This window comes from Xiphias gladius, chromosome 16 (assembly GCF_016859285.1).
Source record: "Xiphias gladius isolate SHS-SW01 ecotype Sanya breed wild chromosome 16, ASM1685928v1, whole genome shotgun sequence".
Taxonomy (NCBI): domain Eukaryota; kingdom Metazoa; phylum Chordata; class Actinopteri; order Istiophoriformes; family Xiphiidae; genus Xiphias; species Xiphias gladius.
In genome coordinates this window covers 1037501-1054265 of record NC_053415.1, presented here as the reverse complement: position 1 = coordinate 1054265, position 16765 = coordinate 1037501, and the positions used below count along the sequence as shown (strand labels likewise).

At 38.2% G+C, this 16765-nt stretch overlaps 1 protein-coding gene across 4 annotated transcripts in view; it reads left to right on the top strand.

The window, feature by feature from the left end:
- slc37a1 (solute carrier family 37 member 1) overlaps positions 1-16765 on the top strand; it is a 48016-nt gene that overhangs the window by 11848 nt on the left and 19403 nt on the right. For 3 of the 4 annotated variants that reach the window (XR_005709067.1, XR_005709068.1, XM_040147953.1), the window contains exons 4-13: positions 318-447; positions 2049-2127; positions 5024-5159; positions 5812-5888; positions 7502-7668; positions 8088-8140; positions 9207-9281; positions 11132-11254; positions 13647-13737; positions 16562-16624. Coding sequence is in view for 1 of the 4 variants with exons in the window: in XM_040147953.1 (XP_040003887.1) it covers positions 318-447; positions 2049-2127; positions 5024-5159; positions 5812-5888; positions 7502-7668; positions 8088-8140; positions 9207-9281; positions 11132-11254; positions 13647-13737; positions 16562-16624 (994 nt within the window). In the remaining 3 variants the exon portion in view is untranslated. Of the gene's footprint in view, positions 1-317; positions 448-2028; positions 2128-5023; positions 5160-5811; positions 5889-7501; positions 7669-8087; positions 8141-9206; positions 9282-11131; positions 11255-13646; positions 13738-16561; positions 16625-16765 lie in introns of those variants that run through there. The other variant, XR_005709069.1, reaches the window with a different exon arrangement.

Genomic DNA, 16765 nt, shown 5'->3' with positions numbered 1-16765 from the left:
ATTCATGCTCCCGAATGCCCATTCTGATGTGTGATGTGAACACTAACTGAAGCTCCTGACCTGTACCTGCATGATTTTATACATTGTGCTGCTGCATCATTATTGGCTGATTGGATAATTGCATTATCTTTCACTATTAAATGACTTTCACTATTCTTTTTATTTCACGGAAAGCAGTCAAACTTGTATGGATACAGTACATAAGAGTTGCATGGAATATTTACATCTCAGCCACATGTTTTCTTGTTCACAGTCTATGCCTCTTACACATGGTGTTTTCTTTTTAACTTAATGGAGCACTCATTTTATATTGGCAGAGTGAGCTCCATAAGAACTGCTCATCTGTCAGTGAGCTACCCACCATTGCCTCCAGCAGCAACAGCGACAGCCAGCAACCCTCCCTGCCATCTCTCCACACACACATGGACTGTAGCTGGAAGCCTTTTGGTTTGTATCTGCTTGACTCTTGACATTTCTGGGTTTGTGGTGCATTTCTTAGAGTGAGACTAAGAAGTTTGGGTGTACTGGATGTACTGATGTCATCTCAGTATTATTGAACGACTTGATACTGTTGTTCTGCTATCGGAATCCTTACCCTTTAGCACATACAAATTTGCTCAAAATTAAAAAACAACACTGATATGAGTTACACAATTTATTACATAAGAATAAAAAAGTAATGTGCAAAGGAAGTAGCAGTACACTGTTGCTTTTACAGTTTGTTTTCTGTAGCTTTTGTCAGGGAAGAACCTGGTAGCATAAAGGCCAATGACCAGCTGAAGATGAGCTAAACCTGATGTAGTGTTCTGAACTACAGCACATTCAGAAAATATTCAGACCTTTACTTTTTTCACATTTTGTTATGTTGCAGCCCTATTACAAAATCCTTCAAATTATTTTTTCCCTCATCAACCTACACTCAATATCCCATAATGACAAAGCAAAAACAGACTTTTAGAAACTTTTGCAAATTTATTAAAAAGGAAACACTCCAATATCAAACCGACAGAAGTATTCAAACCCTTTTGCTATGAAACTCTAAATTTAGCTTTGCCTCCTATATCTGTTGATCATCTTTTACATGTTTCTACACCTTGACTGAGTTCCAGAGGTCCTGTGTGGAAATGGGAGCAACTTCCAGAAGGACAATAATCACTGCAGCAATCCACCGCTCTGGGCTTTATGGCAGAGTGTCGGGACGCAAGTGTCACCTCAGTGAAATACAGATGAAATCCTGCATGGAGTTTGCAAAAAAGCACATAAAGGACTCTCAGACTGTGAGAAACAAGATTCTCTGGTCTGATGAAACCAAGACTGGACTGACCTCAATTCTATTCGTTATGTATACCATCCCAACGGTGAAGCATGGTGGTGGCAGCATCATGCTGTGGGAGTGTTTTCAGCAGCAGGGACAGGGAGACTGTACAGGGTTAAGGGAAAGCTGAATGGATGCAAGTACAGAGATATCCTTAATGAAAACCTGGTCCAGAGCGCTCAGGACCTCAGACTGTGCTGAAGGTTCACCTTCCAACAGCACAATGAGCCTAAGCGCACAGCCAAGACAACGTGGGAGTGGCCTAGGAACAACTCTGGTAATGTCCCTGATCGGCCCAGAATTGAACCCAATCAAACATCCCTGGAGAGACCATAAAATGGCTGTCCATCGAAGGTCCCCATCCAACCTGACAGAGCTTGAGAGGATCTGCAGAGAAGAATAGCAAAAAATCCCCAAATCCAGGTGTGCAAAGCACGTCATGTCATACCCAAGAAGACTCGAGGCTTTAATTACTGCCAAAGGTGCTTCAACTAAGTACTGAGTAAACGTTCTGAATACTTATCCCAGTGTGATATTTCAGTTATTCCTTTTTACTAAACTTCAAAATTGTTTTCAATCTGTCAGTATGGGGTATTGAGTGTAGATTGATGAGGGGAAAAACTAATTTTGATGATTTTAGCATAAGGCTGCAACACAACAAAATGTGAAAAAAGTGCAGGGGTCTGAATACTTTCTGAATGCACTATATACAGTTTTTTCTTGATATTCTCAGATAAAAGCAACTACAAACAGCTGCTGGGAGCCATGGACTACTCCTTCCTCTGTGCTTATGCTGTCGGAATGTACCTCAGGTGAGATAACTAGAAGAGGAGGACAGTTTTATTTATAGGAGAGGTGAATTGAGTCAGCCTGAGTAAATGCGTAAAAGGTACCAAAGAATATGAAAGTAACCAACAAAATAAACTACAAAAATATAAATATTTCATTATGTCATTAGTGGGGGTGAAGATCAGGAAAATCTGTCAACAGATACACATATCAGGGCAAGACATTCAACCCTCTTACATAGCTAAATGGCAAAAAAAGAGGCATTTTGATATCAAAACCCCATAAAAGTATCCAACATTAAAACCTACTTTCAACATTCACTATATTGTCCCCAAGCGGAAATTTTTCGGAAAAACATAAAACATACAAAGACTTAAGCAAACAGACGAAAGTACGTAAAACGTAAAAAACATTACACAATGCATGGATACGTACATCAATTGACAATATAAAACTTAGCATGAGTTTAGCCAACACAATTCAATCCAACTATCAGATAGTTATAAACATCATCGCTTCTGTAATGGTTACATGGGAAACACATCATGAACTGAATTTTCACTAATATTTAACAGTCTAGTGGCCTGAGAGATAGTTCTGGCTTTTGTCAGTCTAAATCTCAGCCCAGAGGGCAGAAGCTCAAACCCTCCATACAGATGATGAAGAGGACTTTGTAAAATGATTCGAGCCTTGGAAATTGCTCTCTTAAGGAAAGTGTGAGACAGATCAGGCAGTTTAACACCAATGATCTTACTGGCTACCTTGACTATATGTTGCAGCATGTTCTTGTTACCAGTAGAGAGGTTGCCAAATCTAGCAATATTAGAGAAGGTGATGACTGACTCTGTCATTGTGCTGTAGAAGAGAGTCATCAGTTTACTACACAACCCAGACCAGCTGAGCTTCTGGAGGAAGTATAGTCCCTGCTGAGCTCTTTTTACAAAGTGTCACTGTGTTGTCCTTAAATGTCAACTTATTACCAATTATGATGCCCAGGTATTTGAAACACAGTACCTGTTCAATGATCTGACCCTTAATGGCTCTCTGAATGTGACAACAATCAATACACATCTTTAGTTTTGGTTACATACAGTTTAAAAAATTACACCACTCAACAAAATCCTCAACCACTGGACCATTTGCTGTATCGTTTCCTTGTAACAGACTCACTACAAATGAGTCATGTGCGAACATTCTAACTGTTTAGGGATGGAAACCTCTGCAGTCATTGGTGTAGAGTATGTAAAAACAAAAGAGTAACAGGACACAGCCATGTGGTGATCCACTAGAAGAGCACAAAATATCAGACATTGTGCCATTGACTCATAGACACTGGGATTTAACCACCAGAAAATTGAAAATCCACTTAAATTTGGCTAAAATGTACAATAACCATGTATATTTACCTGGGCTTTCAAGGTTTTAAAAGATAAAGTTAAAAAAGTTAAGAGCACAACATCTAGTGGTCAACCGATATAGGTTTTTCAATGGGCGATGTCGATATTTAGAGAGCAGGGTGGCCAATAGCCGATATATAATGCCAATGTCATGTTGTTATTGTTTTTTTGTTTGTTCGTTTCTTCTTTGCATATGATGAAATACAACAATTGAATAATAATAACAAACAAAATTGCTGAGCTTAAATTAATATTTATTTAACACTAATGTTGTTGTCTGCATTGTCTCTGTTTGCTTAAGTAGATCTGCACTCTGTCTGCAGTGCACTTATTTTGAATAAGACAAGATTTGCTGTCATTTAGGATAGGAAAAATGTGTTTAGAAACAGACAAAGGTGACTGAGGAAATTTGGGCAAAGATTTATTGAATTAAGGCAATCTCTAGCTCATTAGCAAATGCAACCGACTGTAATTAACGTTTGGTATCTTATGACTATCAAAACAGTCGCTTATGATAGATTGTGAAAGGTTCATTAATCCTGTCTTCATCCTCAGCTGACAGCAGGTGCTGCTGGCGCTGCCCCCTTGAGAATAGTTCTGCTAGCTGGCTATATATGTTACTCTACTGCCGGCAAACTTTGAAGAGGCATGATCATGTATATGCGCAACATTAATGAAGAAAATATGTTTATGTTATGTAACGTGCTTAACGACAGTCCACAGACTCACTGACAATAAAAGTCTTCACAGTTGGACTTGCTTACCGTCCCACAACAATCCCAAATGACAAATTTGATAAATGTTTTACGACCCTGTCTTGTCGGGGAATAGGAGTAGGGGCTGGGGATGCCCATACAGTGATTTTTCCAGCCCTGTAAGCTAATTTAGCTGGTTGAAGGCTTGCTACGGTTACAATTCCCAACTAACGCTATGCGCATTTCCTCACCAAAAGACCACAATCAATCTAATTATACAGACAGTAAACACTGTATATGTTATTAAGAGTGGCCAATTAAATATATTGAAGTTTGAAAGCAAGGAATATAAGTCTTTCCGTTTTCTCTCAGTTACCATTGTCACATTTCCTACTGTTCGCAGCAGCCACTGGCCTCTGCCTGTACAAAGTTCAATGTTCAGAGTATCTTTATTGTGGAATGGTGAAATTGACACAAGGGGTAGCGATATTCTACAGCAGCCACACTCACAAAGCTGCCTGCTTTGTCCGATGCGGATTATCTCAAAAATATCAGATAAGGCCCCAGTTAATCGATCGGCCAATTAATCAGTCAACCACAAGCATCATTAAACCCCTCTTATGTTCTTATAAACAATTGCAGGGGATCTAGTGAATCCTCTACAGCCAGTATCAGCTCCCTCTTGATAAGCTTCTCAAATCCCTTCATAACCAGTGAAGTCAGGACCACAGGTATAAAATCACAAATGCCCTTAGGGGACTTAGACAATTATTGATGACAGTAAGTTATTGTGGTTAATATGATGTTACCACTGTGTGCCCATGCAGTGGCATCATAGGGGAACGTCTGCCCATTCGACTGTACCTGACTGTGGGCATGCTGACTAGTGGCCTGTTTACCTGCCTGTTTGGACTGGGTTATGTCTACAACATCCACAGCCTGGGTTTCTATATATTTGTCCAGGTGAGACACATCATTGAGCACATTTAATTACACTATCTCATTTGGCAGACACTTTTCTTGAACCACAGAGACTGCAATCAGTAGATAACCCCCTCTACCACCTGAGTTATAGCCGCCCATAGTAAATCATGAAAAACCACTTTTGCTAGAAAAGGTGAAGCAGAGACCATGAAGATCAGCTAACTAACTTCCATTTTTTAACCTTATCGCACTGTCATGAAACTAGAGCATCTAGTCAAACATGGTAAACACATGACATGCAAAGGTACATTTATTATAAGGGAAATTCTTTTAAGTTGTCTGCTTGGGACTCAGGTTCAGCAAACTCTTGTGTCATTGCTGGAGCTGGTAGAATAAAATATCTTCTCTATCTCAAGGGCACTCAGGAATGTGTAACCACATGAGGAGCTAAATAAATATCCCATTCTGCCACTCTCAACACAAATACTATGACAGATGGATGTGCACACACAAATCTCACTAACACACATCTACATATAAAAATAATCAGAGGTTTATGTACCCATGCATTTAAAACGGGGTTGCACAAATAATAAGTGCACAAACAACCAAGAGAGTGACTAAATAACTGTGTTTCTAATACCTCAATTTAAAATGAATGCTGTCTTCATTCATCCTCTTGTGATTTCAGGTGGCCAACGGCTTGGTCCAAACCACTGGCTGGCCCAGTGTGGTGACCTGCATCGGCAACTGGTTTGGAAAGGGGAGGTAAAATATAATTATTCTTAGACTGACTGTAGCAGAGGACAAATAAAATATACATATCGATTAGTCTTCTGCATGATAAGTACATTTCATGAACAGTGTGTGGTTTTGGATATTTTAAGGGACGTTCTAAGGGACAGTGTGTCAGGTAGATTCATCGGGTTTAATGTGACTTTAGATTATCTAGTAGCAGTGACTCCTTTTAACTCAGTGTGAGAGAAAGTAATGACTGAACCATAAGAAGCTGTTAAAAAGTAATATGTGGTCTAATATAAGTTGATTTCTTTAAAGTCCAACTGATATTAAACTGCATCTTATTTCTGTTACAGTCTATAGATCTGCTTTGTAAATTACTTGTGCTCTCTGTACCTAAAACGGAGAACTGTATATTTTATATTCTTCCGTTTCATGAATGTGCCCTCTATAAGTATTTGCATAAAACAGTAATTGTCACTTATACTGTATATAGTTAGCTGATAGTGACAATGACTAATAAGAGAGCAGCTTGCAACAGACAAAAAAGTGGCCACAGACTTTGAACTGCAGCCTACATTAGCTTTCTTTTCATAGTCTTCTTATCTGTCAACACGGACATGTCTTTTGTTGCACCTTATCTTGCTGAACGAGATACGAAACAAAACTTTCACTGGGAAAACCTGCACTGCTAACCTCAGTTTGTAGGCTCAATAGCTAATTGGTTAGTCAGCTGTAGCACATTTAACAGCATATAAACTTACCTGAAAATGTCAACATCAGTCTGTTAAGACGCCACCTTTTGTGGCACTTATTGTTCAACACATGTGCTAACAAAGTGCTGTCTGTTTGTGCCTTGTAAACTACAGTTTTTTCACATTGTGTCTCAGTACTCCAGCCCAGAGGCTTGGATGCTAAAGGAAGATGTCTGATATAACTCCATAAACTTTTTGCTTCTTTAAATGATGAAAAATTATTTTAATAATAATAATAATTATTATTATTATTTTTATTTATTTATTTTAATTATTTTTTTCTTCAGATACGGATGACTAATGGTGATTTCATTTGAACAGTTGTAAGGTGACAGTTTTCACAAGGGGATGTCCTACTGAGCGCAGTGACACAGTAGTTGCATGCAATGACATTGAAATACAGTTGAATTTAGCACTATCGCTGGGCTTCATTAACTACAAATGATGTGATCCATTTGACATTTACTGCACACTCTTCAGACTTTAAGTTTTTTCTTCTTAGTGGTTGCAGTGTTGGGTGTTGGGGAATATTCTCTCAGTAGAATATTTACCTACTGTAATATAGGGAACAAGTTTTGATATGTTCTTTCTAGTCACTAAAAAGTCACAAGTGTTCACACTCATTTAGGAAAATAGGGAGAATCTTCAGCATTTCAATAAGTGCAGGTATGATGCATTCCTCTTTTGCAAACCTTTTAAACTAATAAAAAAGCTGGATTTGAACACAAAAGTACAATAGCTTTAAGAGGAATTAAATTATTCAATTTAGTACACAAGAAGATATATGGACTTTGCCAGCAAAGAGGCAACTGAGTGAGAACTCGGTGTCTGTCAGGGTGACTAATACCCTCATGTGTCTGAGTTGCTGCTTCCCTGTCCTCCTGTCAGGCGTGGACTCATCATGGGGCTGTGGAACTCCCACACCTCAGTGGGCAACATCTTGGGCTCTCTGATTGCCGGCTACTGGGTCTCCTCCAACTGGGGCATGTCCTTCATCGTACCGGGGCTCATCATCGCAGCCATGGGCGTCATCTGCTTCTTCCTCCTCATTGAGCGTGAGTAAAGCCTTCTCATTGGCTGGTGAGCTACAATATGATGATATTTTGCTAATTCGCTTGTTTTCGTGTCACTGTGTGTGGAGTAATTAACTTGTACGTTTGCCGCATTTTCTTAAAGTGCACACATTAATGGGCTTAGCCTTTTTCATCTCAGTAAAGTGAGTCTCCATTTAAAGTTTTAATTTCTTCACTAATGGTTTGTACAAAGATCTTTGACTTTCTGAAAGAAAAACGCAATAATTACATAAAGGAAGTACTGTAATTAGGTGTGAGAATAGTCAGCTAAGACCTGCTTTTAGTGGCTGTTATTTCAGTTTGCTGGGTCACTGAAGAAAAAAAGCAGGTCTTAGCAGTTGTTCATAGCTGTAAATGGAAGGGTATCATATTAACCTTATGGCATCTTTTTCCCTCTTCAGATCCAGATGACCTAAAAAGCATATATGCTCAAAATTCTTCCCCAGGCAAGAGTGTGAGTACAGAGAGGTTTTTTGTTTGTCTTTTTTTAGTAAATGGTAACACGTTTTCCTTCTCTCTGTCTAGATTAGTCATTCTTGTGTATGCTTGTATTTTATGTGTCCATATGTAAGCATCCATTAGTGCCTAAGTGTGTATTTTAGCTCATCTTGAGCATTGTTTTAAGCTGTGTAGATACTGTACTTTTTGTACTGTGTATCATCTTGTATGCTGTGTTCACTTACACTGCACATTTTATTACCCTTAATACACAGTCATTAGTGGTCTATTTAGAAAGGATATTTACGATTTTTTTATTTTGGAGTTTGAGAGAAAAAGATCTACAGCCAGATTGCATTTTGACTGAACTGTGTGTTTGATTTATTGTGAGCATACTAATTTGCCTATTTAGAATTCAGTAGCTATTAGACATCTTAACACAGCAATTATAAAAACAGAAAGCCATTCAATTACATACATACAAATCTATGTCAACAATTGATTGCATAAATACACCTTACTAATTGTAGAAGTCTCACTAGCTTGGAGGTAGACAGGTGGAGATACCTATGCATGTCAGCTATTCCCAGCTCACATGCAGAGATACTGCCTAAAAAGAAGTCATGTACACACACACACACACACACACACACACACACACACACACACACACACACACACACACACACACACAGCCTCTTCAAGTCATACACACGGTCGGCATGAACATACACTGTGCTAATGAACAATCTCCTTTGATCTTGATCCCTGAATTTCAGTGATTTACAAGGCCTTTGTGGCAGTGCAATAAAATAGCCTTTAAGAAAAAGCCAATTTTTTTTTAGCAATTTCTAAAGATTTTCATCTTCAGTAGGAACCAGGGGGCTTGGGGCTGAGTGCCACAGAGAGGCTAGAGAAGTCAAAATACTGAGAGACAGACTAACACATTGTTGGTTTTGGTCTTTTCATTAAATATGTTGGCAACAAGAAAACTATAGAATAACGCCAGCCTTATCCTTTGATGCCAAAAAAATTAAATGAAAGCGGTGTGGCTAGTAATGTGATTTACTGTCTCTTCAAAGGTTCCAACCAACAGTTGGAATGGAGTAAATGGACATAATGAAGTGTGTCTGCAATACAAGGACGACAAAACCCAGGTGTGTGTCACTCTGTGTATATTTTAATGCATTATGTAATGTACATGCAATGCTACTGTCTGTGTATATCTACATTTTTCAGCCATACATGACTTTAAAGCCCATGAAAACAGCCTTTTTTCTCTATAGCATTAAATGTTTATCAAAACATAGGCAACAACCAAATTTAAAAAAAAAAAGGTATTTTAGGAATTATTTATTAAGTGAGTTTAAGTCTCGAAAAATCAGTTAATGTTCTTCTTCAACACTGTGTGGGCCTTATCAGATTTGATTGACAATGACCAAACAACCCACCAACTCTCGTCACATTCTGATTCAAATGTTGCTAAACCCTGACTGGTGCATGCAATTATGTGACATTACTTGTTTCAAACTGTGCCTCGCCATCTTCAAGACAGTGAGAAGGGCACAGAGAAAAAAAGAAATACAGAAATCCATCATGAGAAATAACTTAAACAGTTTGAACTTTAGCAGAAAATACAATATTCGTGTAGGAGCCCATTACTTATAGTAAGAGGCTTTTTAGAAAATATGTTTTCAGGGGTGTTAATGGAAAAATCCACCCAGAAACACTTTTGTCTTTTAAAAAGTTGCATTTGTTGTTGCTGATCTCAGTCCCACATACGAAACAGCAAGTTGCGATAAGTTCGACAGTATGTTATAGCAGCATTTTTAAGTGATCTAAAACATGCCTGGTAAATGTCACATTTTGGATTCAGTCAAAGAGCTACCATATTGCACTGACACTGAATAATGCGGTTTCAGAAAAAAAAAATAATATTCCAGTAATGGACTATTATCTACCTAATTAAGTGGAAACTCTATGTAAATCAGTGACATTAAACAGCATGCGAATATGAGAAGGTGGATTTTCTTGCCCAAATACTGTAGTAAGCTTCACTTTAACATGTCATTGTAACTCGTTCAGGCATACTACTATGACGAGGATAGTGTTCAAAACAGGAAGGTAATTTCCTTCATTGCGTCAAGGTCTTTCATGGTGGCTTCAGCAACAGTAAGATTTGTCAGGTTTTGTAGGACGCTGGGTGAACACTATCTTTCTTACACTGATTCCAAATGTCCACTCTCTGGACCTGTCAACTGGGCCTTTATGGACATTGGTCATACATACCATGAGATGCTCACCATCATCACATCAAGTCAGTGAGGGCATGTGGATTCTCTATAACGTCACAGAAAGACCACTTACATCCCCTTGCAGACTTGATGAGTCATGTTTGTTTTTTTTATTTGGTCAACCCCAGGAAGTCAGGACATTTGGATTCAGCCTCAGGGTTTCTTGAGCCTTTTTGGAATGATAATGAAGTTGGGTTTACTACATACGGTTGTTTTTTCCAAACTTAACAATGACAGTTTTATCTTTTGACATTAAATGTGATAGTCTATATGGCAAACCCTGCCCATCTATTACAACAAATGGGTTAAAACAGTCCTAGATTAATGCTGAAATTAATAGTACTTGGAAAAAGTGTGTGTTGGTGTGTAATATTATTTTTTTCCCAGAATAAAAAGGGTATTTGTTGTAATTGGTTATTTAATCAAATAGTGTCATCTTTAATTTCTCTTCAAATGAGTTTGGATAAGTTACCTTTGTTTCTTTGTTTAATTTATTGTCACATAATTTGCAAGAAATCATCCTTCAAATTATCTTGAAGTCGCTGAATGAACTCAACTGATCAAAAAAATCCAGAAGTACTGTGAATGATTGTCTCTTGAATTCAATTCAGTGTTAATTTATTAGGTGGACTGGGTGAATGTCACAGAAATCCAGTTATTCCTGCAGCCCTTCATCATTACCTTGCTTTTTTCTCTCTTCTCCTCTCCTTCAGAGCTACGACACAGAGCTGTTGTTACCCAGAGACAGTGTGTGTGTCCCTGTGCAACCGGTCGTGGTCATGAAGAGCAAATCAGAGCTGTCCGCTATCAGTTTCATGGGAGCCTTACAAATACCAGTCAGTAACACATACACAGAGACAAACAGACCGCTTGCCTTTTTATTTACAAGCATCGGAGCATTATAAGCATGGAGTTGTGTAGGAGGGCACAGGTTATTGGGTTTCCCCTCCTGATGTCTGAGCATCACAGTCAAGTCATGAAATTTTAATCTGTGGACACCACAGACATGCCATTACTTAAAAGCTGACATGAGTGACATTATTATGAACTGGCAGTTCTGTAAAATAGATACAATGATCTGTTCCACTTAGACTTTTTGAGATAGGTGTTTGGGCTGCTGATTTATTGGATTTATTTGCTAGGATAATACTGGTATACAAGCTGGATCTTATATTGATAGTCTTAGCCATTGGTTCTATCACTTATCATAACATTGTACCATCCAGGTTAATGACTGAGATCATGGAACATGGTAGCTAAAAAAGAAAACAGAAAGGTCAAGAAACATGAGCAGATGATAAGATTTTTAAACAAACCTCCAGGTTAGCCTCACTTGTTTTAAGAGAAAATGATGGCAAATGAAGGTAAAATCATAACACAGTCTGTTGTAAACATCCATCACAGTTTCCAGGCTGACTTCCTGCTTCAACTTTGACCTAATTTACTTTCCGTAGTACTATATACAGTTTTCCTGTTTATTGGGGTATAGATATTTCTAGCAAAACTTTTGGCTTGTTTCCAACCTGTCTGAATGTCTTATCTTAACTGCTTGTGTTTCTTGGCCAGTTGGATGTGTAGCAGTATCACTGTGTTCTCAGATTCCAGCAATTAGTAGTAGTAGTATGTTATCCTAACCAATAAGAATTATGGCCAAAACTATAAAAATAAGATCCAAGTTGTAATAATAACTGTCGCAGTCTTCCTCTAGAGACCCTAACTGAATGATTTTATTAGTCTGGCTCTCAGTTGAGACTACATTGTCCATTTTTAGTGAAAACACTCACTTCTTAACATAGAATTAAAGCTGAAAGCAGCATTGATTGGGCCCCTGCACCGTTTTGCATGTCGAGGGTGTTTGCTTGGGATGTTACATGTTCCTAGCAAAATTCGTAAATCTAGGTGAAACAGACCGCGAGGGCTACTTCATTTAAATTTTGTAGGGGGCACTATCAATGAAAATCACAATTATCAAAATAAAGCATCATCAAGGTCTTAAGGATTTTCTGACCACAATTGACGTGGATGTGGTCCACCCACTAGGAGGAGTTCATCAAAGTATACAATATGTCATTTCCTGTTGCCTGTAGCTGGTGCTGTGACTATAATTGAATATTGGCATGTAGATGTCTTCAGACCAGGACTCTTATCAAACGTTAAGTTTTGGGTGGATCGGACAATGTATATTTGAGTTAAAACAACTCCGTGTTTCATAGTGAAACATCATGCAGTCATGGACGGTTCAACACTTTGCAAGCTTTAGCTTTAGCATCGCAAAGGTCTTTAGATTAGACTGACCACATATGATTTCGAGCTGATTAATTCTCTAGGAGGAGTTTGTTAGAGTGTAAATGGCAAAAACTGCGCTAAAATTGCACAGTAAATCAAAAATGACTGACTTCCTGTTGGGTTTAGGGTATGATTCCAAGAAGCTATTGTCTTGGTATGTTAGAATAAGTCTTGCTATGTTACACACATGTGCAAAGTTTCATGACTTTTTGAGCACCCCAACACCTCAAAAATGCTATAAGTAATTAGGGGGTGCTATAAAGCCGCCGTGCCACACCCATAAAATCTAAATATTTGCTAGTCTGAACATGAATGTAAAGTTGCGTGAGTTTTTGTTCATCCTAACGGCCTTAAAGATGTGTTTTGTAAAATGAAAATGGATGCATGAAAGCCAAAATGGCTGACTCCTTGTTTGGCAAAAAAATCTTCAAAAAATATGTATGTCCAGAATGATGAGAGCAATGATTCCACCAAATTTCATGAACATCCAATCAACTTTATCCCAACATGATCCTGTTTGGCAGTACTATGGAGCCCGCTGGCCACGCTCGTACCCTGTCACTACAGTACTTCTGACCAGTTCTGACCTGTGTGCCAATTTTTGTGAGTTTTCGACCATTCTGAACCCTGTTTGGACTTCCTCTCTAATATTTGCTCAGCTTCATCTCTAAAGCACCGATAACAGTGTCGGTGTTTATGCCCATATTGATCAAACCCTTGAGTCTTTGAATACATTCTCTGCTGTTTTAAGTGTCAGATAGTCTCTAAGATGCTATGACATAATGTATTCTGAAAGATTTTCAGCGTCTGTATCACATGTGTCTGTATCACACTGGGTCCATTAGGTCAAGAGGTAAGATGAGCCAGACAGACATCATTCAGTCACAGAAAAGCTACTATAATAGCAACTTTGTGTTATGTGTATGGTTTGTGTCTTGCCAGGGAGTGATCGAGTTCTCTCTGTGCCTGCTGTTCGCCAAGCTGGTCAGTTACACCTTCCTCTTCTGGCTGCCACTCTACATCACTAAAGCAGGTGAGGACCAGGCAGAGCGACAACAATTAGAAGGATTATCATTAAGGGTCCAAGCACCACAGGTTTTGGACTCTTGATTACTCTTCTTCACCACTAAAGTTGTCAGGATCTCAAAAAGTGCAAGACCTACAGACACCACACTGCAGATACGTCATTCAGGAATAGGAACCCGCCTTCTATGATCGCATGATTTCCGCCCTTTTGAATCATGTCTTAAACTTTTAAAAAAGCTTTCACAGCTTTCAAATTTCACCAAATTTCACACGTGAAAAGTCTTAGACCAACCTGCAAAAAAGTTATTACTTTTTATTTTGATACTCCATTCCATTTTGGGGTTGTACATTTTAAAAATTATGTCATTAAGGTTAATTTCGCAAATTCATAATTCAAAATTTATTTAAGCTATTGTGACCACATTTGGTTTAAAATTTTGACGGAGAACTTCAAAAAATTACCAAAAATCACTAGAATGTCGTAGAGGCCTCTTTTTTTTTTTTTTTTTTTGGCGATACATCTTACAATATGTTACATTATTTTCCTTTGCTGCAACCAATGGTCAATTACGAAGTCTGTCAATCTACTTAAAATTTGCATAATCAATTAATAATCAAAAACTCCTAAAATATTTGTTCAAATGCTACTCACAGATAACTGAATCACAGATATTTTAGAGTCTATATATTCTGCTGATGACTGGTTGTTAAAGGCACAAGAGGCTGCTGAAATAATATTTTATAAATAAATAATAATATTATTCAAAACTCAGTGTTGGGAGTTCATCCGTGCTGTTCATCAGTACTGATGTACTGATCACAATAATTTGTAATGTTTAAGTTTTACATTTCATTAGGTTATTCACTGTCACTGACTTAAATGCATTACAACTGTAAAACTCAGGTAATGTTTTGTGTCCATTTCTGTCAAAGAAAGCTGTGTTGTCCTCTCAAGTGGTCTAAGACATAATGCCTGTGAATGACACACATGGGGACTCTTGTGCTTTAAAAGTTGTTTAATCCACATATTACTAAACAATATGCTTGTATCCAGCTTATCACCCTCAGATATATTTGCCATTATTGTCTTTCATTTTTATTTATTTATCCACAGAATTTTCACTAATGAAACTAAACAAAATGTCAAAAATTATTCTTTCAATGATTCTTTAATGTACAAAATTATTTGACAGTATACTATTATGTTCTGTGTCAGCTTGTACCAATACTTCACTGACACCATATGATGATTAACAGTTAAAGAAATATAGAAATGCAGGATACCATATAGCTACACCATTACATTAAATGCAAATATTCCAGATGTCACATGAATCGTGATGTACACATTTCCCCAAAATTCACTGTGACTTATTGTGATATCTTTTAGATGTCCTCCCATTTAAGAAAAAAAAATTCTATGGGTTTGAACAATCAGCCATTCAAGTTCCACATCAAGCTGGGAAAACTATCTTTTTTAGGGCCCTGACTTTGTGCAGAGGGGCACTGTCATGTAAAATTAGTAAAGAGACTAAAAAACTGTTGCGCTCTCACAGGCTGCATCAGTGATGGAGATAAAACTTATTTTGCTTGCCACTGAAGCCTTAATTAATAACCGTTGTGAGCGTGAGGGAAGCTCGTCTCACTTCACGCAGTGCATCCACTGATATATTTTCATACAATTTCATCATTTAATGTTAATAGGGAGTGAACTCTGCTGCCTGTTTTTAATATCCAACAGTGCAAAAAGACTGAATGACAGGAGGTAAAATTAAGACTCTTGTTTAATTTCTATTTGCTCGCATGCTGTATGAAAATCATTTTACTAGACATTCATTTATTCACCCATGCAGCTGTAATGAAAATTGAAAATGTGGAGAGACTGTTGGTCAGATTATTACTGTGGTTGTACAAGAGGTTTTTTAACCTCTTTTGGTCACACCATGAGGGGAAAATTGTTTTTATAGACTTGAATTTAAAACAGGCTCTTTGACAGTGTTTTAGAGTTCATTAATAAGATTTTATTTTCTTCGTGCTTAAGAGATGATTCATGACTGAGCAAATAGATCTATTAAAGTTATCTGAGAGGGCAGAACAAAATGTACATCTCCCTCTTCTCTTTCTGTGCATGTTTCACCTTGTACTGTTGCAGCCTTTACGTTCATCTTCACGTTCAACTTCAGACTTGTGTCGTGTTTATAGCAATACAGAAATTTTACTAGGTCTGACCTAGACAGATTCCCATTGTGACTTCGATATAAAAGTGACCAGGATGCTTATTCAGACACGAGACCAACGTGTTACATTGCTGTAAGAGGGGTGCATGTCTGAAAGGGACTTAAGACTTGAGGCCAGTGTGGAGACTGACAGGCCTTTCACTGGACATTTTTACAGAGCATTGTAACACTAGCTGCAATCTGATCGCTAAGATGATACAGTATCTCAGCCTCGTGGCTCTTTGTGACCATCTGAATAATGTCACATTGTTATTGTGCTGTGATACAGTGTGCAGACCAGCCTGCTCAGTTTTACTAACACCAGTCATGTGTCAGACAGCACAGAATGAGGACATTTTGGCTGGTCCTCACAACTTCAGAGGGCTGTTTGAGGGTTATGTCTTGGTTTTAGTGTTCAGATTAGAATTAGGTTTGGGTTAGGGTAAGGGTTAGGGTTACGCATTTAGTTGTGATGGCTGAGGTTTTGCGGGTAGGGAGCTAGAGAATGCATTATGTCAATGACAGGTCCCCACAAACATAGTAAAATAAGGGTGTGTGTGTGTGTGTGTGTGTGTGTGTGTGTGTGTTTTTTTTGTTTGTTTGTTTTTTTCTCAGCTCACCTGGATGCCAAAAAGGCTGGAGATCTCTCCACTCTGTTTGATGTGGGAGGAATTGTGGGTAGGTGCTTTTGTTCACATTTTCCTCTTAATTTGCTCTTATTTTGAGAGAGAGAAATACATGCTAGTGTGTGTGTGTGTGTGTGTGTGTGTGTGTGTGTGTGTGTGTGTGTGTGTCGCGTGTGCGCATGAATGCATGTCA